Raw genomic sequence first — 26719 nt, forward strand, 5'->3', positions numbered from 1 at the left:
AAGGAATCTGATTTTTTTTTAATTCTCTAAAATAGTACACTTTGAAGATTGTTATCTATCCCAACCTTTCAGATAAGCTCAATAGTTCTGATCAGATTTATTATATAATACCTCTTGATTTCTACTTTTCTCAGTTATCAGCACCACCTTGACAATCTTCTGGTACTCCATTAACTCAACAGATAATTATTTAGTAGAATATAAAATAGTGATTATCATGATATTGAAATGTTATTACTAGAAAACACAGAAGAGAAATATGTAGAAATACTAATACTTATATCAGGAGAATGAGCTTATGACTGACTTGGTTTTCCAAGTTTGTAATGTATTCATATTATTTCTATATTTAAAAAAATATTACTGATGCCTATCATGAAGAAAATAATGCCAGGTAATATATATGGGAAAATAAAAAGAAAGAAACTACCAGGTCCTTGATTCCCAGAAGCTTCCCAGGTATTGAGAGTATAAATTACAATGTGAGGTAATATTTAGCTAACATTTCGCAAGTAAAGAATCTACATCTTCAAAAATGTTGCAGGCATTGAGTTACAGTCACTGAAATAGCTAGCTGATGTCTCCACGACAATTTTAACTCAAGAGTACGCCAATGTGGATAGTTAGCCTATCCTTTTCTGAAAGCTACTGTGGAAAGGAACCTTCAATTTACCTTAGAACTTCCTCCATTTTTGCCTTATTTCCCACTAACAGGTGGCATACGTTGTGCTCTCCTAATCAACTGGCCTATTTTGAGATTGACTTTTTTGTTTTTTTTTAACTATCACATTCTAAATGAATTTAATTACTGTGTCATGCTCAGGGACAGTTCTAAGTTTTGTAGGGCTTGAAACAAAAACAATTTGGGAGCCCAGTTTAAGATGAGTACAAAAGTGGGTACAGGATCTTCAAAGAGGTTCATGCAAGAGAAGGGCCTGAAGCTTTAGTTCATTACCTTCAAGGTAAATCTCTCTCTGGTCATGGTCCCCAAATGAATTTTTCTCTATAAAGTCACTTGACTTACAGGTTTATATATATGTATGTGTGTGTGTGTGTGTGTGTGTCTGTATTTAACACAAAATCTATGAAACAAGAAGCTTTTATAATCAATATCTTATTTTAAGCAATACACATGAAAATAAAATTCCTGATAATAAAATAAATTAGAAATCCACATAGTATCTGCTATAGTGGTACCCAGAGAAGCAGTTCGGTGTGGTCACTTAGAGTGTGAATTCTGGAGTCAAACTGCCTGGATTCAAATCCCAGCTTCACCACTTCCCAGCTGGGAAACGTCAGGCAAGTCAGATGACCACTCTGTTGCTCAGTATTTTCACCTGAAAAATGGGAACAGGGTCTACCAAATGGGATTGTTGCAGGAATTAGACTAGAAATAGAAGGATACGGACCCGGAGGAAGATGGCGGAAGAGTAAGACGCGGAGATCACCTTCCTCCCCACAGATACATCAGAAATTCATCTACACGTGGAACAACTCCTACAGAACACCTACTGAACGCTGACAGAAGACCTCAGACCCCCCAAAAGGCAAGAAACTCCCCACATACCTGGGTAGGGCAAAAGAAAAAAAGAATAAACAGAGACAATAGGATAGGGACGGGACCTGCACCAGTGGGAGGGAGCCGTGAAGGAGGGAAGGTTTCTACACACTACAAGCCCCTTCGCGGGCGGAGACTGCAGGTGGCGGAGGGGGAAAGCTTCGGAGTAGCGGAGGAGAGCACAGCAACAGGGGTGCGGAGGGCAAAGCGGAGAGATTCTGGCAGAGGATCGGTGCCCTCAGGCACACACCAGCCCGAGAGGCTTGTCTGCTCGGCCGCCAGGGCGGGCGGGGCTGGGAGCTGAGGCTCGGGTATCGGCTTTCAGTCGGAGCGCAGGGAGAGGACTGGGGCTGGCGGCAGGAAGAGAGCCTGAAGGGGTTAGTGCACCACGGCTAGCCCGGAGGGAGTCCGGGGAAAGGGTCTGGAGCTGCCGAAGAGGCAAGAGACTTTTTTCCCTTTTGTTTCCTGGTGCGCGAGGAGAGGGCATTAAGAGGGCTGCTTGGGGAAGCGCCGGAGACAGGCGCGAGCCGCGGGTAAGGCGCGGACCTCGGAGACGGGCGTGGGACGCTGGGGCTGCTGCCGCCGCCGCCGCCGCGGGGCCTGTGTGCGAGCGCGGGTCACTGTCCGCCCCGCCTTCCGGGGGGCCTGTGCACCCCGCCACTGCCGGGGTCCCGGGACCAGGGGACGGCTTTCCCGGGAAAGCGCACGGAGCGCCACGGGCTGCTGCAACGTCACGCCGGCCTCTGCCGCCGCAGGCCCGCCCCACACTGCGCACCCCTCCCTCCCCTCTGCCTGAGTGAGCCAGAGCCCCCGAATCAGCGGCTCCTTTAAACCCGTCCTGTCTGAGCGAAGAACGGACGCCCTCCGGCGACCTACGCGCAGAGGTGGGGCCAGGTCCAAGGCTGAGACCCGGGAGCTGTGAGAGCAGAGACAGGGAAATCTCTCTGTGCAGCCTCGGAGGCAGCGGATTAAAGCTCCACGGTCCATTTGATGTGCCCTGCGTCTGTGGAGTGCATGAATGGACAGCGAATCATCCCAAATTGAGGAAGTGGACTTTGAGGACAAGATTTAAGACTTTCCCCCCTTTTCCTCTTTCTACAACGAATTATCCCAAATTAAGGAGGTGGACTTAGAGAGCAAGATTTCAGACTTCTTGCCCTTTTCCTCTTTTTACAACGAATTATCCCAAATTGAGGAGGTGGACTTGGAGAGCAAGATTTTTGATTTTTTCCCCCTGCTCTCTTTTTGTGAATGTGTATGTGTAATCTTCTGTGTAAGATTCTCTCTGTATAGCTTTGCTTCCACCATATGTCCCAGGGTTCTATCGGTCCGTTTTTTTTTTCAATAATTACTTTTTAATTTTAATAACGCTACTATATTTCATACTTTATTCTATTTTACTTTACCTGCTCTTTCTTTTTTTCCTACCTTCCCTTCCTCCCTCCCTCCCTCCGCTCCTCCTTTCCTTCTTTCTTTTTCTTTCCTCCCTCCCTCCCTCCCACCCTTCTTCTTTCCACTTTCTTTTTCTATCCTTCCTCCCTCCCTCCTTCCTGTCGCTTTCTTTCTTTCCTTCCTCCCTCCCTCCCTCCCATCTTCCATTCACTCTTCCTTTTGCTTTCATTCCTCCCTCCCTCCCTCCTTTCTTTCCTTCTTTCTTTCCCTCCTTCCTCCCTCGCTCCCTCCTTCCTTTCTTTCTTCCGTCCTTCCTTTCTTCCCTTCTTCCTTTCTTTCGCTCTCTCTTTCTTTCTTCTACTAATTCTTTCTTTCTACTTTTTCTCCCTGTTATTCTGAGCCGGGTGGATGAAAGGCTCTTGGTGCTGCAGCCAGGAGTCAGTGCTGTGCCTCTGAAGTGGGAGAGCCAACTTCAGGACATGGGTCCACAAGAGACCTCCCAGCTCCACATAATATCAAGCAGCGAAAATCTCCCAGAGATCTCCATCTCAACACCAGCACCCAGCTTCAGTCAACGGCCAGCAAGCTACAGTGCTGGTCACCCTATGCCAAGCAACTAGCAAGGCAGGAACACAACCCCACCCATTCGCAGAGAGGCTACCTAAAAACATAATAAGGCCATAGGCACCCCAAAACACACCACCAGACGTGGACCTGTCCACCAGAAAGACAAGATCGAGCCACAACCACCAGAACACAGGCATTAGTCCCCCCCACCAGGAAGCCTACACAACCTACTGAAACAACCTTAGCCACTGGGGACAGACACCAAAAACAACGGGAACTACGAATCTGCAGCCTGAAAAAAGGAGACCCCAAACACATTAACATAAGCAAAATGAGAAGACAGAAAAACACACAGCAGGTGAAGGAGCAAGATAAAAACCTACCAGACCTAACAAATGAAGAGGTAATAGGCAGTCTACCTGAAAAAGAATTCAGAATAATGATAGTAAAGCTGATCCAAGATTCTATTTCCAAGATCCATAATCTTGGAAATAGAATAGACAAAATGAAAGAAACAGTTAACAAGGACCTAGAAGAACTAAAGATGAATCAAGCATCGATTAAAAACACAATAAATGAAATGAAAAATACTCTAGATGGGATCAATAGCAGAATAACTGAGGCAGAAGAACGGATAAGTGAGGTGGAAGATAAAATAGTGGAAATAACTGATGCAGAGCAATATAAAGAAAAAAGAATGAAAAGAACAGAGGACAGTCTCAGAGACCTCTGGGACAACATTAAACGCACCAACATTCGAATTATAGGGGCTCCAGAAGAAGAAGAGAAAAAGAAAGGGACTGAGAAAATATTTGAAGAGATTATAGTTGAAAACTTCCCTAACATGGGAAAGGAAATAGTTAATCAAGTCCAGGAGGCACAGAGAGTCCCATACAGAATAAATCCAAGGAGAAATACACCAAGACACATATTAATCAAACTGTCAAAAATTAAACACAAAGAAATCATATTAAAAGCAGCAAGGGAAAAACAACAAATAACACACAAGGGAATCCCCATCAGGTTAACAGCTGATCTCTCAGCAGAAACTCTACAAGCCAGAAGGGAGTGGCAGGACATAATTAAAGTGATGAAGGAGAGAAAGCTGCAACCAAGATTACTCTACCCAGCAAGGATCTCATTCAGATTTGATGGAGAAATTAAAACGTTTACAGACAAGCAAAAGCTGAGAGAGTTCAGCACCACCAAACCAGCTTTACAACAAATGCTAAAGGAACTTCTCTAGGCAAGAAACACAACAGAAGGAATATACCTACAATAACGAACCCAAAGCAATTAAGGAAATGGGAATAGGAACATACGTATCAATAATTACCTTAAATGTAAATGGACTAAATGCTCCCACCAAAAGACACAGAGTGGCTGAATGGATACAAAAACAAGACCCATATATATGCTGTCTACAAGAGACCCACTTCAGACCTAGAGACACATACAGATTGAAAGTAAGGGGATGGAAAAAGATATTCCATGCAAATGGAAATCAAAAGAAAGCTGGAGTAGCAATTCTTGTATCAGACAAAATAGACTTTAAAATAAAGACTATTAGAAGAGACAAAGAAGGACACTACATAATGATCAAGGGATCAATCCAAGAAGAAGATATAACAATTGTAAATATTTATGCACCCAACATAGGAGCACCTCAATACATAAGGCAAATACTAACAGCCATAAGAGGGGAAATCGACAGTAACACAATCATAGTAGGGGACTTTAACACCCCACTTTCACCAATGGACAGATCATCCAAAATGAAAACAAATAAGGAAACACAAGCTTTAAATGATACATTAAACAAGATGGACTTAGTTGATATTTATAGGACATTCCATCCAAAAACAACAGAATACACATTTTTCTCAAGTGCTCATGGAACATTCTCCAGGATAGATCATATCTTGGGTCACAAATCAAGCCTTGGTAAATTTAAGAAAATTGAAATTGTATCAAGTATCTTTTCCGACCACAATGCTATGAGACTAGACATCAATTACAGGAAAAGATCTATAAAAAATACAAACACATGTAGGCTAAACAATACACTACTCAATAACGAAGTGATCACTGAAGAAATCAAAGAGGAAATTAAAAAATACCTAGAAACAAATGACAATGGAGACACGACAACCCAAAACCTATGGGAAGCAGCAAAAGCAGTTCTAAGGGGGAAGTTTATAGCAATACAATCCCACCTTAAGAAACAGGAAACATTTCGAGTAAACAACCTGACCCTGCACCTAAAGCAATTAGAGAAAGAAGAACAAAAAAACCCCAAAGTTAGCAGAAGGAAAGAAATCATAAAGATCAGATCAGAAATAAATGAAAAAGAAATGAAGGAAACGATAGCAAAGATCAACCAAACTAAAAGCTGGTTCTTTGAGAAGATAAACAAAATTGACAAACCATTAGCCAGACTCATCAAGAAAAGAAGGGAGAAGACTCAAATCAATAGAAGTAGAAATGAAAAAGGAGAAGTAACAACTGACACTGCAGAAATACAAAAGATCATGAGAGATTACTATAAGCAACTCTATGCCAATAAAATGGACAACCTGGAGGAAATGGACAAATTCTTAGAAATGCACAACCTGCCAAGACTGACTCAGGAAGAAATAGAAAATATGAATAGACCAATCACAAGCACTGAAATTGAAACTGTGATTAAAAATCTTTCATCAAACAAAAGCCCAGGACCAGATGGCTTCACAGGCGAATTCTATCCAACATTTAGAGAAGAGCTAACACCCATCCTTCTCAAACTCTTCCAAACAATATCAGAGGAAGGAACATTCCCAAACTCATTCTACGAGGCCACCATCACCTTGATACCAAAACCAGGCAAGGATGTCACAAAGAAAGAAAACTACAGGCCAATATCACTGATGAACATAGATGCAAAAATCCTCAACAAAATACTAGCAAACAGAATCCAACAGCACATTAAAAGGATCATACACCATGATCAAGTGGGGTTTATTCCAGGAATGCAAGGATTCTTCAATATACGCAAATCAATCAATGTGATACACCATATTAACAAGTTGAAGGAGAAAAACCATATGATCATCTCAATAGATGCAGAGAAAGCTTTCGACAAAATTCAACACCCATTTATGATAAAAACACTGCAGAAAGTAGGCAAAGAGGGAACTTTCCTCAACATAGTAAAGGCCACATATGACAAACCCACAGCCAACATTGTCCTCAATGGTGAAAAACTGAAACCATTTCCACTAAGATCAGGAACAAGACAAGGCTGCCCACTCTCACCACTCTTATTCAACTGAGTTTTGGAAGTTTTAGCCACAGCAATCAGAGAAGAAAAGGAAATAAAAGGAATCCAAATTGGAAAAGAAGAAGTAAAGCTGTCACTGTTTGCAGATGACATGATACTACACATAGAGAATCCTAAAGATGCTACCGAAAAACTACTAGAGCTAATCAATGAATTTGGTAAAGTAGCAGGATACAAAATTAATGTACAGAAATCTCTGGCATTCCTGTACACTAATGATGAAAAATCTGAAAATGAAATCAAGAAAACACTCCCATTTACCATTGCCACAAAAAGAATAAAATATCTAGGAATAAACCTACCTAAGGAGACCAAAGACCTGTATGCAGAAAATTATAAGACACTGATGAAAGAAATTAAAGATGATACAAATAGATGGAGAGATATACCATGCTCCTGGATTGGAAGAATCAATATTGTGAAAATGACTCTACTACCCAAAGCAATCTACAGATTCAATGCAATCCCTATCAAACTACCACTGGCATTTTTCACAGAACTAGAACAAAAAATTTCAAAATTTGTTTGGAAAAACAAAAGACCCCGAATAGCCAAAGCAATCTTGAGAACGAAAAACGGAGCTGGAGGAATCAGGCTCCCTGACTTCAGACTATACTACAAAGCTACAGTAATTAAGACAGTGTGGTACTGGCATAAAAACAGAAAGATAGATCAGTGGATCAGGATAGAAAGCCCAGAGATAAACCCACGCACATATGGCCAACTTATCTTTGATAAAGGAGGCAGGAATGTACAGTGGAGAAAGGACAGCCTCTTCAATAAGTGGTGCTGGGAAAACTGGACAGGGACATGTAAAAGTTTGAGATTAGATCATTCCCTAACACCATACACAAAAATAAGCTCAAAATGGATTAAAGACCTAAATGTAAGGCCAGAAACTATCAAACTCTTAGAGGAAAACATAAGTAGAACACTCTATGACGTAAATCACAGCAAGATCCTTTTGGACCCACCTCCTAGAAAAATGGAAATAAAAACAAAGATAAACAAATGGGACCTAATGAAACTTCAAAGCTTTTGCACAGCAAAGGAAACCATAAACAAGACCAAAAGACAACCCTCAGAATGGGAGAAAATATTTGCAAATGAAGCAACGGACAAAGGATTAATCTCCAAAATTTATAAATAGCTCATGCAGCTCAATAGCAAAAAAACAAACAAGCAGAAGACTTAAATAGGCATTTCTCCAAAGAAGATATACAGACTGCCAACAAACACATGAAAGAATGCTCAACATCATTAATCATTAGAGAAATGCAAATCAAAACTACAATGAGGGCTTCCCTGGTGGTGCAGTGGTTGAGAGTCCGCCTGCCAATGCAGGGGGTACGGGTTCGTGCCCCGGTCCGGGAGGATCCCACATGCCGTGGAGCGGCTGGGCCCGTGAGCCATGGCCGCTGAGCCTGCGCATCCGGAGCCTGTGCTCCGCAACGGGAGAGGCCACAGCAGTGAGAGGCCCGCGTACCGGAAAGAAAGAAAAAAAAAAAACTACAATGAGATATCATCTCACACCAGTCAGAATGGCCATCATCAAGAAATCTAGAAACAATAAATGCTGGAGAGGGTGTGGAGAAAAGGGAACACTCTTGCACTGCTGGTGGGAATGTGAATTGGTACAGCCACTATGGAGAACAGTATGGAGGTTCCTTAAAAAACTACAAATAGAACTACCATATGACCCAGCAATCCCACTACTAGGCATATACCCTGAGAAAACCATAATTCAAAAAGAGACATGTACCAAAATGTTCATTGCAGCTCTATTCACAATAGCCCGGAGCTGTAAACAACCTAAGCATCCATCATCGGATGAATGGATAAAGAAGATGTGGCACATATATACAATGGAATATTACTCAGCCATAAAAAGAAACAAAACTGAGCTATTTGTAATGAGATGGATAGACCTAGAGTCTGTCATACAGAGTGAAGTAAGTCAGAAAGAGAAAGACAAATACCGTATGCTAACACATATATATGGAATTTAAAAAAAAAATGTCATGAAGAACCTAGGGGTAAAACGGGAATAAAGACACAGACCTACTTGAGAATGGACTTGAGGATATGGGGAGGGGGAAGGGTAAGCTGTGACAAAGCGAAAGAGAGGCATGGACGTGTATACACTACCAAACGTAAGGTAGATAGATAGTGGGAAGCAGCCGCAGAGCACAGGGAGATCAGCTCGGTGCTTTGTGACCGCCTGGAGGGGTGGGATGGGGAGGGTGGGAGGGAGGGAGATGCATGAGGGAAGGGATGTGGGAACAGATGTATATGTATGACTGATTCACTTTGTTATAAAGCAGAAACTAAAAAAAAAAAAAAAAAGAAATAGAAGGATAGCAAGATTATTACTTAGTATATGTAAAATACTTAGAACCTGGCACATGGTTAAGTGCAATATAAGGGTGAGCTATTAGTATATTTGTTAACATATCACTTACAATTCAATTTGGCTAACTATTACCATTTTCTGAGCATCTCAAATGATGCTTTATCTGTAAGATAAAGCTAGTTTCTTAGAATAATTTTTTTTTATTTTGAAAAGACTCTAAATTCCATCAACAAGAAATGAACTGAGGACTTCCTTGGTGGCTCAGCGGTTAAGAATCCGCCTGCCGGTGCAGGGGACACGGGTTCGATCGCTGGTCCGGGAAGATCTCACATGCCACAGAGCAACTATGCCCATGCGCCACAACTACTGAGCCTGAGCTCTGGAGCCCGCAAGCCACAACTACTGAGCCCACGTGCCACAACTACTGAAGCCCAGACGCCTAGAGCCCGTGCTCCGCAACAAGAGAAGCCATTGCAACGAGAAGCCCGCGCACCACAACGAAGAATAGCCCCCGCTCGCTGCAACTAGAGAAAGCCCACGCACAGCAACGAAGACCCAACACAGACAAAAATTAATTAATTAATTAATTAAAAAAAATTTGAGTCAGAAAAAAAAGCTGAACCCACCTTGGTGTGTCCACAAACTTCTCAATCAGCATCGCATCATCATTGAAAGACTTCTTAGCTTCTCTCCGCGCTGATTCTAACTGCTCTTGAAATTCTTTTTCGGATCTAATGATCCTCATACCCTAAAATGGAAAGATAGTTATGACTACAACATAAGTAAAACAAATTAGACTAGCCCAAAATGGAAAACACGAGCATGCACAATCTTACTTTTCCTCCTCCACCACGGATGGCTTTAATCATGACGGGGTAACCGATTCTCCTAGCATGCTCTTTCAGGCATTGGTCTGATTGGTCCTCACCGTGATAACCTTCCACAACAGGCACTCCAGCAGCAGCCATGATGGATTTGGCTGTGCTTTAGAATAAAAAAACCAAGATGCCCTAAATCTATGAATTATTTCATACAAGAGAAACACAAATACTTCCTAGTCTATAAAATACAATGGAACTTTAAAAATAAAACATTCCATAGGTAAAAGGACTATAGTCTGAGACAACAAATATTAATACAAATGTTAAAATATCTATTAGTTTTCTCAATCCAGTTTTCATGTGGTAGCTCATCCCACCTTGTTTTTAATCCCCCAAAACTGATTAACATATTGATTAGAAACACTTATTAGTTGAATATTTTCTGTAACTCACTGTAGTGGCAAATAAATAACTTTTGCCTGTGATGACAAAAGGGTATAATCAACATGTCTATTATAGTTAAAACAAACCATTTCAATTAGTCTTCCTATGGCTGTATTTAAAAGATGTAAACTCATACCTCTTTATACCCATGTCTCTAATTGCTGATGAAGGAGGACCTATAAAAATAATTCCTTCTTGCTTACACAGTTCAGCAAATTCCATGTTTTCTGAGAGAAAACCATATCCCGGATGGATAGCCTAGAAAGGAGAAATGAAAGGATAAACCTTCTAGTGCTCCACTGGCAGACTCTGATGCAGGTGATGGAATCTTCCTCTGGGGAGGCCTCTCCCTATACTGGTGATAGGTATACTATGGTCTCTATCAGAATATGTTTCTAAAGAGAGGTTTCTTTAGAACTTTAATACTAAAGTTCTAAAGCCTTACCCAAACCAGAAATATCTATATTTCTTTTCATTATGGTAATACACACATCAAATTTACCATTTTAACCACTGTTCAGTGTATAGTTCAGTGGCATTAAGTACATTCACAATGTTGTGCAACCATTACCATCATCCATCATGCCCCAAAGAAACTCTATACCTATTAAATAGTAATTCCCCATTCCCTGATAACCTCTATTTTACTTTCCATCTCTATCAATCTGCCTATTCTCCATACCTGATAAAAGTGGAATCATACAATATTTGTCCATTTGTCTCTGGCTTATTTTATTTAGTATGATGTTTTTCAAGGTTGATCCATGTATCAGAATTTCATTCCTTTCTACGGCTGAATAATGATCCACTGCAGGTATATTCCACATTTTGTTCATCCATTCATCTGTTGATGGACGTGTGGATTGTTTCCATCTTTTGGCTATTGTGAATAATGCCACTATGAACACTGGTGTTCAAATACCTGTTTGAGTTCCTGCTTTAAATTCTTTTAGGTATTGGGTTGGCCAAAAAGTGCCTTTGGTTTTTAAGTAAAAATAAAAGACACATTTTTCATTTTCACCATGAACTTCATTGAACAACGTATTCACCCTTTTGTTCCACTACCTTCTGCCATTTTTCAGACAACTTCATAATTCCATCTTCCCAAAACTTTTTATCTTTTTGAGCAAAGAACTGTTCCAGGTGTCTTTTACAGTCTTCCAGGGAATTGAAATTTTTTCCATTAAGAGAATTTTGTAAAGACTAAAATAAATGGAAATCCGAAGGTGCAATGTCTGGTGAATATGGTGGATAAATCAGAACTTCCCAGCCAAGCTGTAACAGTTCTTGCCTGGTCAACAAAGAAACATGCGGTCTTGCGTTATTCTGACGGAAGACTATGCATTTTCTGTTGACTAATTCTGGATGCTTTTCATCGAGCGCTGCTTTTAGTTGGTCTAATTGGGAGCAGTACTTGTTGGAATTACTCGTTTGGTTTTCCAGAAGGAGCTCATAATAGAGGACTCTCTTCCAACCCCACCATATATATAACATCACCTTCTTTGGATGAAGACCAGCCTTTGGCGTGGTTGGTGGTGGTTCATTTCACTTGCCCCACGATCTCTTCCATTCCACATTATTGTACAGTATCCACTTTTCATCACCCATCACAATTTGTTTTAAAAACTGAACATTTTCGTTACATTTAGGTAGAGAATCACATGCGAAAATATGGTCAGGAAGGTTTTTTTTGCTTCACTTATGTGGAACCCAAACATCAAAGCGATTAACATAAGCAAGCTGGTGCAAATGATTTTCAACGCTTGATTAGGACATTTTGAGTATGTCAGCTATCTCCCGCGTGGTATAATGTTGATTGTTCTCAATTAATGTCTCAATTTGATCGCTATCAACTTCAACTGGTCTACCCGATAGTGGAGCATCGTCCAGCGAGAAATCTCCAGCACAAAAGTTTCGCAAACCACTTTTGACACGTTCGATCAGTCACAGCACCTTCTCCATACACTGCACAAATCTTTTTTTGCGTTTCAGTTGCGTTTTTACCTTTCTTGAAATAATAAAGCATAATATGCCGAAAATGTTGCTTTTTTTCTTCCATCTTCAGTATTAAAATGGCTACACAAAAATTCACCAATTTTGATGTCTTTTTAATTTATTATTTATTTATTTATTTATTTATTTTGTGGTATGCGGGCCTCTCACTGTTGTGGCCTCTCCCGTTGCAGAGCACAGGCTCTGGACACGCAGGCCCAGCGGCCATGGCTCACGGGCCCAGCCGCTCTGCGGCATATGGGATCTTCCCGGACCGGGGCACGAACCCGTGTCCCCTGCATTGGCAAGCGGACTCTCAACCACTGCGCTACCAGGGAAGCCCGATAAGTCTTTTTTAAATGCACGCTGATATGACAGCTGTCACATACAATCTAACAAAATTGTTTCAAATGAAGTTAAAGACAGCTAAGTGCTACTAGAGCCACCTTACAGAAAAAACCGAATGAAACTTTTGGCCAGCCCAATATACACGAAATGTCAAGTAATATCAGCAAGCAGGAGTAAAGGGCTTCAGAGTGGTAAGGGGAGTGGGCGGTTGTTTGCAGTATCTCCATATAAAGCTGGCCTACAACTGAAACCACGTATCCAAAAGCTGAAAAGAGCACCCTAGCATAATATTAACTCATTTAGCTTTAGGTCACTATCTGCCGATGTTACCTTTCCAGAAAAAAAGCTAAGAAGCAAACAAAAGTTCATAGAGTACTAAAGTCTATATATACTTCAGTGAAAGTGGACCCCCCCTCATACTTTAACCTAATCACTTGCAACTTACTCAGAGTTTTAAGAAATTTATTTACTTGGCTTTCTAGGCCACAGAAGAGGAAAAACAGTAACTGAATGACAGCAAGACTGCTAAGAAGAAACATGCTGACAGTGAAAAGGGAGGAAACAGAGGAAAGCAAAAAGGCTTAAATGGTGTAGTGAGGAATAAAGCAACTCTCCAAATTCAATAGTTCTGAGGGAAGTTTTGTTCTTTTAAAATAATAATTAAGTATGTTTAATTATAACCAAGAGAATGTAAAAATGAAAAGCTTATCCAACCCTATTTCAAAATAGTTATGTCCAAAGAACATTTCAAAATAAAAGCAGTGGGGCTTCTTTGGTGGCACAGTGGTTGAGAGTCCACCTGCCAATGCAGGGGACACGAGTTCGTGCCCTGGTCCGGGAAGATCCCGCATGCCGCGGAGCGGCTGGGCCCGTGAGCCATGGCCGCAGAGCCTGCGCATCCAGAGCCTGTGCTCCGCAACGGGAGAGGCCACAACAGTGAGAGGCCCGTGTACCGCAAAAAAAAAAAAAATAATAAAAATAAATAAACAAAATAAACAAAATAAATAAATAAATAAATAAATAAATAAATAAAAGCAGTAAGCTTCAGATGTCTGGGAAAATCATGTGAATAGAAAAACCCACAGCTTAGTGACAGCAAACAGCAAAATGCTAGATAGTGAATAAATGCTAAACAATCACATTTTGATGTCAGCCTGGAGTTTTGCTCCTTTTAAACAAAAATTTAATTTTAGTCATTTTTCATGGAATGTCAAATACTATTTATATTAGGCGAAGTAAAACAGGTCTACATCCCAGTCTTCCCTGGTTTTTTAACAGCTTTTTAAAAGGTATGCTTTACAATGCATAACATTCAATCATTTCCAGTTTGATGAATTTAGCAAATTTATACAACTGTGCTATAACTGGACTATAAATATAATCCGGTTTTAGAACACTTCTACCAGAAGTTCCTATGTACCCATGTGCATAATGATTAATCCTTGCTCACAGAACCAGGCAACTACTGACCTGCTTTTTCTCTCTATAATTTCGCCTCTTTTAGAAGTCTCACACAATGGAACCATATAGTACATAGCCTTATATGTATGGCTTCTTAAACTTAGCATAGTATTCTGTGGCTCACCCACAAATGAAAAATGAAATACTGATGCATGCCACAACATGGATGAATATAGCACATTTGTTTACAGATTGTATGGATATATCATATTTTGTTTTTTATTAATTTGGATTTTTCCCAGTTTTTGGCTATTATGAGTAATGCTGTTATAAACATGCATGTACAAGTCTTCATTAATTTTTCTCAGCAATGTTTTATAGTTTTCAGTACATAGGTCTTGAACTGCTTTTGCTAACTTTATTACTAAGTATTTGATTTTCTTTAATGTTATTACAAATGTAACTGTTTCCTTAATTTCATTTTCAAAGTGTTGGTTGCTAGCCTCCTTTCTTTTGGAACAGATACTTAATTTGACAGAACCCTGATTAACTAGATAAATACTCTCCCTTCATAACTAAGAAGAAAAGCAGCTGTCTCCTTGCAAAAAATAATATTCAAACACATTATGGGAATGGCCTCAAGAAGTTTAACTAATTTCTCTTAGGGTGAACACTTTAATATAGCCAAACCATAGTATCCTTGAGCATTTGAAAGGATTAAAAAGGAAATCTAGGGCTTCCCTGGTGGCGCAGTGGTTGAGAGTCCGCCTGCCGATGCAGGGGACAGAGGTTTGTGCCCCGGTCCAGGAGGATCCCACATGCCGTGGAGCGGCTAGGCCCATGAGCCATGGCTGCTGAGCCTGCGCGTCCAGAGCCTGTGCTCCACAACGGGAGAGGCCACAACAGTGAGAGGCCTGTGTACCGCAAAAAAAAAAAAAAAAAAAAAAAAAAGGAAATCTAACAATACTACTATTAACCAGCGGGCTAATTCCAAGCCATCAGGCATGTATCTAGCTGCCAATTCACCCTGGTGGATCACAGGATTGTAAGCCTGTTTAGATTGTTCATCCCATAGGACTAATATGCCTTTAACAATAAAGACAGAAAACTGGCATTATCTCCTACCCTTAAATCTCTGCCAAAATAATTTCTTCCATGTTTTTAGTTTGTGTCTGTTCTGCTCTGTGCTTGTTCAAGCATATGCACAGGTCCAAATTGTTGTTGTTGTTATTAGCTCTGTCCTCAGCAAAAATGAGATGTGTCCTTTCCGTGGTGGAGGGGACAAGCCATACTCTTCAAATTCTTTTCTTTTTTTTTTTTTAACATTTTTTTATTTTTGGCCGCATTGCATGGCTTGCAAGATCTTAGTTCCCCGACCAGGGATCAAACCTGGGCCCCCGGCAGTTTAAGTCTGGAATCCTAACCACTGGACCACCAGGGAACTCCCTCAAAAATTCTTTTTTTTTTTTTTCAAATTCTTATGACCAAGAATTTCCTACCCCAATCTGTGATTCTTAGAACATTTGGATTTCCTTTTGGTCAACCACATAGACGACCAGTATTTAGTTAAATAACTTGCTGTATTCATTAAAGTTACTTGTCAGTGATTTTGAAACATCTCGAACAAAGTTATTCATTCCTGGTGGCACATTAAAAGAAACTGGAGCACTTTTACAAAACATTCATGTTCAGAAGCTAATCCAGATAACTAAGGGAATAAGTGAGGTCTGGCAAAAGCTTTTCACTAAAGAATAATATACTTACAAAAAAGTTCACATTGTAAGTATACAGCTTTTATAAACATAGTTTTCATAAACTGAATACACCTGTGTAGACAACACTCAGCTCAAAAAATAATCACTAGCTTTCCACCAGAGCATAAAGCTCCCTTCCAGGTGACTTTAGGCCCCTCCCACAGTACTGTATCAACATTCTCTTTAAAAGGCTCCTCAGTGATTCTAATCTTCAGCCAGCACTTACTACTACTACCTCTTTCCCAGCCAGAGAAGGCCTGAGAAAACTGACTGTCAAGAGGACTAGCCTAATGAGCGTGCTTACTATTACATCTTTTAGATTCTTGCAATACAGCCATGTTACCAGGCAAATCACCAGAAATTTAGCTCAAGTGTAAATTTTACTGTAGCATCTATAAAAATGCCTATGTTAAAATGGTCACATTTAGATGTCTACATGGAAACACAAAAGACCCCAAATAGCCAAAACAAACTTGAGAAAGAACAGAGCTGGAGGAATCATGCTCCCTCACTTCAGACTATACTACAGAGCTACAGTAGTCAAAGCAGTATGGTACTGGCACAAAAAGAGACACAAAGATCAATGGAACAGGATAGAGAGCCCAGAAAAAAGCCCCACACACTTGTCAATCAATCTATGACAAAAAGGCAAGAATATACAATGGAGAAAAGACAGCCTCTTCAATAATTGGTAGGAAAACTGGACACCTACATGTAAAAGAATAAAATTAGAACATTCTCTAACACCATATACAAAAATAAACTCAAAACGGATTAAAGACCTAAATGTAAGACTGGATACTATAAAACTCCTAGAGGAAAACACAGGCAGAACACTCTTTGACATAAATTGCAGCAATATTTTTTTTGATTCATTTCCTAAAGTAAAGGAAATAAAAGCAAAAATAAACAAATGGAACCAAATTAAACTTAAAAGCTCTTGCACAGCAAAGGAAACCATTGCCAAAACTAAAAGACAACCTACTGAATGGGAGAAAATGTTTGTAAATGACATGACTGATAAGCGATTAATATCCAACATATATAAACAGCTCATACAACTCAACATCAAAAAAACAAACAACCCGATTAAAAAATGGGCAGAAGAACTGAACAGACATTTTTCCAAAGAGGAAATGCAGATGGCCAACAGGCACATGAAGAGATGCTCAACATCACTAATCATCAGGGAAATGCAAATCAAAACCACAATGAGATATCACCTCCCAACTGTCAGAATGGCTACCATCAAAAAGAACAGGGACTTCCGTGGTGGCGCAGTGGTTGAGAGTCCGACTGCCGATGCCGGGGACATGGGTTCGTGCCCCGGTCCGGGAAGATCCCACATGCCGCGGAGTGGCTGCGTCTGTGAGCCATGGCCACTGAGCCTGAGCGTCCGGAGCCTGTGCTCCTGTGCGTCCAGAGCCTGTGCTCCGCAACGGGAGAGGCCACAGCAGTGAGAGGCCCACGTACCGCAAAAAAAAAAAAAAAAGAACAGAAATAACAAATGTTGGCGAGGATATGGAGAAAAGGGAACACTTGTACACTGTTGGTGGGAACGTAAATTGGTGCAGCCACTGTGGAAAACAGTATGGAGGTTTCTCAAAAAAACTAAAAATTGAACTACCATATGACCCAGCAATTCCACTCCCAGGTATATATCTGAAAAAAATAAAGACACTAATTTGAAAAGATACATGCACCCCAATGTTCATAGCAGCATTATTTACAATTGCCAAGATCTGGAAGCAACGTAAGTGCCCATCAATAGATGACTGGATACAGAAGATGTGGTATATGTATACAATGGAATACTACCCGGCCATAAAAAATAATGAAATTTTGCCATCTGCAGCAACATGGATGGACTTGGAGAGCGTTATGTTAAGTGAAATAAGTCAGACAGAGAAAGACAAATATTTTATGATATCACTTATATGAGGAAATCTAAAAAATACAACAAACTAGCAAATATAAAAAAAAAGAAGCAGGGAATTCCCTGGTGGTCCAGTGGTTAGGACTTGGTGCTCTCACTGCCAGGAGCCTGGGTTTGATCCTTGATTGGACAACTAAGATCCCATAAGCCATGCTGCGCAGCCCCCCCAAAAAACAAGCAGACTCACAGATATAGATAACAAACCAGTGGTTACCAGTGGGGAGAGGGAAAACGGAAGGGGCAAAATTGGGGTAGGAGATTAAGAGGTATAAACTATTATGTATAAAATAAGCTACAAGAATATATTGTACAACATGGAGAATATAGCCAATATTTTGTAATAACTGTAAATGGAACATACCCTTTAAAAATTGTATTTGTATAAAAAAAAAGAATTCTACATTTTTGGCAAACTTCTTTCAAAATCACTATGCACATGTCATTCAATGTCCTTTGTTACAGGGGTCCCCAACCCCTGGGTCACAGACTGGTACCAGTCCATGGCCTGTTAGGAACCAGGCTGCACAGCAGGAGGTGAGTGGGGGGCCAGCGAGCAAACCTTCATCTGTATTTACAGCCACTGCCCATTGCTCGTGTTACTGCCTGAGTTCCACCTCCTGTCAGATCAGCGCCGGCATTAGAGTCTCATGGGAGTGCGAACCCTACTGTGAACTGCGCATGCGAGGGATCTAGCTGGGGAGTGGCTGCAAATACAGATTATCATCAGCAGAGAGGTTTGACTGTACAGAGACCATAATAAATCAATTGCTTGCAGACTCATATTAAAACCCTATCAGTGGGCTTCCCTTGTGGCACAGTGGTTAAGAATCCACCTGCCAATTCAGGGGACGCAGGTTCGAGCCCTGGTCCGGGAAGATCCCACATGCGTGGATTAACTAAGCCCATGTGCCACAACTACTGAGCCTGTGCTCTAGAGCCCACGAGCCACAACTACTGAGCCCGTGTGCCACAACTACTGAAGCCCTTGCACCTAGAGCCTGTGCTCCGCAACAAGAGAAGCCACTGCAATGAAAGAGTAGCCCCCGTTCACCGCAACTAGAGAAAGCCCACACAGCAACTAAGACCCAACACAGCCAAAACTAACTAACTAAATAAATAAAAATTTAAAAACCCCAAAAAACCGAAAAACCCCTATCGGTGAGTGGCAAGTGAAAACAAGCTCAGGACTCCCACTGATTTTGCATTATGGTGAGTTGTATAATTATTTTATTATATATTACAATGTAATAATAATAGAAATAAAGTACACAATAAATGTAATGTGCTTGAATCATCCCCAAACCATCCCCCTACCCTGCACCCAGTCTGTGGAAAAATTGTCTTCCACGAAACCAGTCCCTGGTGTCAAAAAAGGCTGGGGACTGCTGCTTTATCAGAAGGATCAATATGATTCTTCTTCCAAGTCAAAGTGAGGGCAAGGTTTGCTCCCTTAATTGGTAAACATCCTCTTATTAAAGAGCCCTGTAAATTGTAACCCACCAAATTTCCTTTTTCATCAGGGCTGCCAGGAAGAACTTAAAGAAGCTTCCCTTGGCCTAAGTTTTCTGACTTAATTCCAACCACTATGCCCCAATAATAGTCCCATATTACTAATTTTTTGCTTTCATCTTAGTCTTAACCACTATCCGTAATGTTGCAAGTCACCTCAAATCTTGAATATCCAGGCAAAATGTGTGAAAATTATTTACTCTTTTCTCATTGTTTGTGTTATTAACATAACATCTAACATAATACTAATCCAGATAGAGTTCAGAAATTCTCCAGAATTAACATATCATAAATTTGCTATAGAGTCGTTACTTAAAGAAATAGGTAATAGGGCTGAGAGTCAGGATACTTTTGTTTAATCCTTTTTCTTTCAATGATGAGACGAGTTTTGCTTTCAAAGCACCTGAGGACCTTGAAAAAATGCCAATTATGCATAAAAATGTAAATTAAAGTGGGCTTGGAGTGTGGCCTAAAAAGCTGCATTTCTACCAAATGATGCCATGGACCACACTTTGAGTAGTGAGACTAGATGATTTTGGGTATCACATATCCTGTGCATTTTATATTTGTAAAATGGCGGTAATAATACTGTCTAATGTAAGCTCAAACATGCAATAAGTACAAAGTGACAATTATGTTAAAGTCCCTGGATTCCTAAGGGCCTTTTACTCCAAATGATAACTAAAAAGCTTTAGAAACAAGCATATTTTAAATACCTGTGTGTATAAATTAGTGCCTACATTGTTCAGTCTAGAAACTCTGATTTTAAAGAAGAGAACATAGATGCAGAAACACATAAATACAAAACAACCACATATATTCATTAATTCAAATTAATGACCCTCTGTGCCAGGTCATGGGAATGTTAGGAGGTACAGAAAATAAGTCTCAGTTGTGGGTTCTTCTCTTAAACGGAGCACAATTGAGTTGAGGAGTCATGATATGCATTAAAATTGCTAAACAAGAAAATAGCTAATTAAGTATAAAGATGACTGGAACAGGAAAGCAAATGCTAAAGGAAAAGGGAGACATCAGTGTGACTAGAGTCAAGAAAGTAATTGTAAGAGGCAGGAATTCCAGTGCCAGTGAAGGGCAAGACTACTGCAATTGACTCCTAATTATTCTGCCTGCTGTGTTTGTTATCACCCCACCTTTGCCCCATCCCACTAGCCTATTCCCCACGGGCAGCCACATGATCTTATTAAAATATAAATCAGATCACCTCCCTCCCCTGCTTAAAATCCTCCAGTAGCTACTTAGAATGAAATGCAAACTCCTTACTAAGGCCTATAATGCTCTAAATGATGCTGCCTCTACCACTCTCAGCTTCATCTACCACTTTCCTCCTGTGTCAGTTGGTTTTCCAGCTCCAAACCCAACCTTCCATACTGAGTTTGGCGACAGGGCCCTGCAAATTACTGTTCTTGCCAGTTGGTTTCCTATCAGGTTCCACCAGCAGGGGTCACTGTAGGGAAACTGGAAGCCAGGGAAGCTTCCTGTTCTTCCACCCTGGGCAGCAGCAGTTCCCATGTTTAGTCTCTCTTGGAACTTCCAGAACCAGCCTCATTATGCTCCCTGCAGCCAGGTAGGGCCCCTCCATAGAGAACTGAGCAAGAGCTGCAGAAGGTCCTTCCTCCAGCCTCTTCCCCAGCCCAAAGGGTCGTTAGCAGTATCTGTAGTTTTATCATTAGGTAATTTCAACATACTTTTTTCTCTTCTAGTCCTCTAACACTGGTGGAACTAATCCCTAAATTAATCTCCCTCTGTTGAAATATCTAATGGAATTTCAGTTTTACTAACTGGATCCTGAATGACACAGCCCCTCATTGCCTTCACTGCATCCACACTGAATATTTTTGTCCCTTGAACACAAGCTTATACTCATCTCAGCATTCTGGCAGTCCTATGTGACTGAACCTTTCTCGTCAAGTGCTTCATGTGGCTGGCTCCTTCTCATCAGGCAGGTCCCTGTTCAAGTGTCACCTCTTCAAAGAGGCCTCCACTGATCACTCTATTTAAAAGCATTTCCTAACCAGTCTTTACCCCCTTATCTGGGTTTACTTTCTTCTCACCACTTATAACATTCCTAGTTATATCTGTTCTTTACTCATTTAAATATTGGGTTGGCCCAAAAGTTCGTTCAGGTTTTTCTGTAACATCTTATGAACAAACTTTTGGGCCAACCCAATATTTATTTTCTGCCTCACCTATAAGAGTGTAGCTTCAGACAGAGGGTATAAACTGTGTTAGTCACTGCTGCATACATGCTTTTTTAAAAAATATTTATTTATTTGGCTGCATCGGGTCTTAGTTACGGCATGCGGGATCTTTTGTTGCGGTGCTCAGGCTTCTCTCTAGTTGTGGTGTGAAGGCTCCAGAGTGTGCGGACTCAGTAGTTGCGCCCCATGGGCTCTAGAGCGCATGGGCTTAGTTGCCCCATAGCATATGGTATCTTAGTTCCCCAACCAGGGATCGAACCCGTGTCCCCTGCATTTGAAGGCGGATCCTTTACCACTGGAAGTCCCTGCCTACATGCTTAAAAGCTGGCACAAAGGAGGAGACCAAGTAACGTTTGCTGAGTGAATAAATGCATGAATGATTTGAGAAGGAGGAAAAGAGCATTTCCGGCACACGGAACAATATAAGCAGATGCCTAGAGAAATAAGCATGATGTGTAAAGACAGAGAAAAGTTCATTGCAACCATAATGAACAAGTGGCGATGAGAAACAAGTTTTGAGAAATACTGGAAACTCTTAAATGCTAGGCTGAAGAGTTTGAACTTTATCTTGTAACCACGAAAGATTTACTCACTGGGGAATAGGATGAGAAAGGGGTGAAGTTATTGAGGAAAAAAAAAAGAGCAGGTGGTAATAATGAAACAAGGGTTTAAGAAACATCTGTCTTACATCTGTCTTGCAGTAAAAACAACTGCTAACAGTTATCTATCTAGCACAACTCATTGGATGGGCAAGGGATTTAGAAGTAGGGAAACCAGCTGAGAATCAGAAATCCAGATAAGAGATCATAAGGCCTGGTTGTGTGATTAAAAAGAACAACTTCTGGAGACATTTCAAAGAAAGATTCAACACAAGTTGGTTCCTATTTTATTTTGAAGGATGACAGATACAATAACAGCAAACTTTTGAGTCTGGGATATTGGAAAAACAGGGAGCGGCGCCTTAGAATGAGACTGGGAAGTCAAGAGGGAAAAGGATTTCTTTCTTGATTCTATTTTTCCTTGTAATTTAGAGCACCGTCCATTTCTCCCAAAGAATCCGATGTTCCTAGGATCTGGCTTTGAAGGTAGAAGAGCTGAATTCCCTCTTAATTTAAATTTGTAATTAAACCCTCCCTCCACCTGTTTCCCCAAGATCTAAAGTGCACAGGACTCAGTAAGACGGTAGAGTGGCTGAGGAGTGAGAAGCGACACGCCTACTTTACAGTAACAATCCCATAATCAAATGTAAAAATTTTGGGAACAGCTAAACATAGAGAACGAGTTCTGTAAATAATAAGCAATTTTGTGTAACCTGTACAAAACGTATTCCTTGGGGCTTCCCTGGTGGCGCAGTGGTTGAGAGTCCGCCTGCCGATGCAGGGGACGCGGGTTTGTGCCCCGGTCCGGGAGGATCTCACATGCCGCGGAGTGGCTGGGCTCGTGAGCCATGGCCGCTGAGCCTGCGCGTCCAGAGCCTGTGCTCCGCGGCGGGAGGGGCCACAACAGTGAGAGGTCCGTGTACCGCAAAAAAACCCAAAAAACAAAAAACAAACAAAAAAACTTATTCCTTTTGCAATGCAAATTTCTTCTTTTTTTTTGGCCACACCACGTGGCACGTGGGATCCTAGCTCCCCAACCAGGGATGGAATCTGCGACCCCTGCATTAGAAGCACAGAATCCTAACCAACGGATGGCTAGGGAAGTCCCTGCAATGCAAATTTCTTCATGACTCTTTTACCTGTGCAGCGGAGATCTTGGCCACTTGAATGATTTTCTCCATAGAAAGGTAGCTCTGCTGTGAGGGAGCGGGGCCGATGGCATGTGCTTCATCTGCCTGTTGAAGGAATATTAATTACATGCTTAAAAGACCACACAGCTGGTACACACTAGTACACTATACAGAACTGCGGCTGGGTCATCTTATTATTATAAATAAAAATGCTGGCTCCTAAGAACAATGCAAGAATTGAGGAACAGAAGCAGCAGCTCATGTCTATGTTATAAAAATAAGCCAGTTTGGAATCTTTCACAGGAGGAGGGTACCAAAACTTAACTTTTATGTATAAAACACACAGAGTGAAAATTAAAGTGCCTTGGGTTAGAAGGCAAGAGGCATTAGTCACAGTATTATTATTAGCAACACTAGTAACCTTAAATGTAGTTAATGCCAACAATGTACAATTTGACAACAGAGACAAAATATACAAGATGTATACAGTAAGAAATAAAATTACAAAGTTTCCTTAAGTTTATATAATTATTAGAGTATGATAATACCCCTTCTATACATTTATGAACTATTTTTATATTGTCCCTTAAAACTTTCATATAATCATAGCACCCCTTGAAGCAGACCAGATACACAATATCATTCATTCATTCAAAGACTTACTGAATAGCCACTATGTGCCATGCTTTGAGGTGAAGCTGCCTATACATCAGTAAATAGGACAAGTGTCTCTGTCTAGAGGAAGAGACAAACATCAAACATACATTCACACACTCAATGACAGCTGTGATAAAGGCCAAGAAGGAAAAACAGAGGACACAATGCAGGTAAGAGGAAGAGGATCAGGTTTAGTCTGGTCAGGGAAAGGCTGGGAGGGAAGGTCAAGGGGCTCCTTGACCTGGGACCTGGCCAGGCAAACAGGAGGAGGGGAGTTCGGAACAGGAATGGAGATGGGGGCAAGCCTCACCGGCAGAGAAAACAACACATGCGAAGGTCCTGGGGTGGGAAGAAATCTGGCCCATTTGAGGGACTGAAGGAGGCTTGTGTGGCTGGAGCAATGAATAAGGGGTCAGGAACCAGACATGTGACTGGAAGACAGGGGGATGCAGATCTTAGAGGGCCTTGTGGGAGGTTAAAGCTTTGGATTGTCTCCCAAGGGGACACATGATGAGACTTTTTAAAGTGTGTGTTTTTAATTTAAACTTTTAATTCCACAATATACAAATCCATTCTCATTCTAAAGACTGTGAACAGTAATACAGAAGCAAAGGAGTCCTTTGGCATTGCCCCTCTCCCTCATTCTAAACTCCTTCCAGATATAACCTCTATGATCAATTTGGGACATACCTTTCCATATCCACATTCCTATTTATTTGAATATATTTATATAAACATACAACAGTTTTAGTTTTTGTTTTTACACCAATAGGATCAAACTCTAGAGTCATCTTCTGCAATTGCTTTTTTCACTAACAGTATGTCTTGAGAGCTCTTTTCTTGCTAGTACACACGTCTACCTCATTTTTTTTATAACAATTGCATAATGTGCCACAGTATGAAGGTACTATAGTTCATTTAATCAGGTACCTCTAAATGGACGTTTAAGCTGTAATGGCAAACGGATGCCGGCAGCATCTTGTGCATGCCTCTAGGTGCACATATGTGTGAGTATGTCTCTGGACAGAGACCTAGAGGAGTGTTTCTAGGGCTGGGTGAAAGATATGGCATTTTAATCGCTCCTGGTTAATCATCCCTTGAAATGGTGTCACTAATATACATTTCCATCAATAACCTAATTTCTAACCACATTAACCAACACTGAATACTATCCATCTTTTAAATTATTGATAATCTATAGGATGATAAAAAGGTTTAAGCATTTAAAGCACAGGAGTAACATGAAAAATCTGATTTTTAAGCTATCAGTCTGGCTGAAGTGTAGAAAATATTGTGGGAGGGGGTCAAGGGTAAAGTAGGGAGACCACATACAAGGCTACAGTGTTTGACCAGGCGAAGATGATAGCGGCTTTGACTTAAGGTGTAGGTGGTAGAGGGCAGAAAGAAGTGGAAAGAAATGTTTGAGAAGCAGAATTAACAACAGATTGTCTAGGTGGGGAAGGGGGAAGGATGTAGAGAGGGGAGGAAGATGGGAGATATTCAAACACTCCCAGATCTCTGGCATTATTATTTTTATGAGCGATGGTGTTGCCACCTACTGGGTTAGGGAAGTCTGCAAGAAAAGCATGCTCAGTACAGATGAAAGGTGATGAGTTTAATTTCAGACATATTGATTTGGTGCCCATCCAGGTGGAGGTGTTGAGTGGGAGGCTGGATAGACATGTATCATGTTCAAAAGAAAGTCTGGGCTAGAAATAGACATTTGGAAGTTTTTAGCAAAGCCACAGGACTTGATGATATGATCTAGAGTGACAGTATACAGTGAGAAAAGAAGAAAATGGAAGATTCTTAACAGGGGAGAGGAGAAGGACTCCACAGCACAGGAAGAAAACTAGCCTTGGATGGGAAGAGGACAGATGCAGATGCAGCGAGCAGATTCTGCGGCAGGAAGCTCAATTCTACGTCCTCTGTGACTCAAGATCATCTGCTGAGAATAGGTGGTAGAGGGAGAGTCAGAGGTGGGAATAGAGCAAAACTGGTTTGAGATAGTCCCTGCACAGAATTCAAGGGGAAAGTGGCAGTGTGGAAAGCCCAGGTGAAGCTGGTCATAATTTTACAGTTAAGTCAAGGCTCAGAAACATTAAATGACTTGTCTAAGATCCCTTGGCCAGTAACTGGCAGTTGCTAAGACTGACCTCGATCCTTCTCCTGGTACATCAGGGATCTGGATGTGCGCCACTGGCAGTATGATCTATGGGTCAGCCACATTCTCTGAACCGTTTTAACCAATCCTTGATGAGACAGGACCTTGCCTAGAAGTCAACTACACCACTAGGCACACAGTGTAGTTCCACTGGTGTTACGTTTGGAAAAGGTTCCCAAGATAAATTTTTAGTGAGCAGTTTGAACTTACCTACTTAGACACTGTTAATACTAGCAAATATAAACTGTCAACAAAGAAGTAAAATACTGACACAGTAAACAAATACGATCACTTACAAAATTTGACTTCCAGTTTTTAACAACGTACCATGTCAACATGCATGGAATTCCTGTCGGCCTCACTATAAACAGCCACAGACTGTACACCCATTTTTTTGGCTGTTCGTATCACCCTGCAGGCAATTTCTCCTCTGTTTGCAATGAGGACCTTGGTAATGTTTCGTCCTGTTTAAAATACCATGAAAACCATACACAAATGTTACTGGGGAATTAAGGAATGAGAATGCAAAATATAGTTGTCCCTCAGTATCCATGGG

General features: G+C 41.0%; 1 protein-coding gene across 1 annotated transcript in view; it reads right to left on the reverse strand.

The window, feature by feature from the left end:
• Positions 1–26719, reverse strand: part of MCCC1 (methylcrotonyl-CoA carboxylase subunit 1) — a 69775-nt gene that overhangs the window by 37848 nt on the left and 5208 nt on the right. Inside the window, exons 3-7 of the mRNA XM_081235802.1 lie at positions 26491–26627; positions 23352–23447; positions 10591–10712; positions 10026–10173; positions 9816–9937 (exon numbers count right to left, since the gene is read on the reverse strand). Coding sequence (XP_081091928.1) covers positions 9816–9937; positions 10026–10173; positions 10591–10712; positions 23352–23447; positions 26491–26627 — 625 coding nt within the window. The remainder of the gene's footprint in view (positions 1–9815; positions 9938–10025; positions 10174–10590; positions 10713–23351; positions 23448–26490; positions 26628–26719) is intronic.

The sequence above is a fragment of the Mesoplodon bidens genome (assembly GCF_964165515.1).
Source record: "Mesoplodon bidens genome assembly, chromosome: 5".
NCBI lineage: Eukaryota > Metazoa > Chordata > Mammalia > Artiodactyla > Ziphiidae > Mesoplodon > Mesoplodon bidens.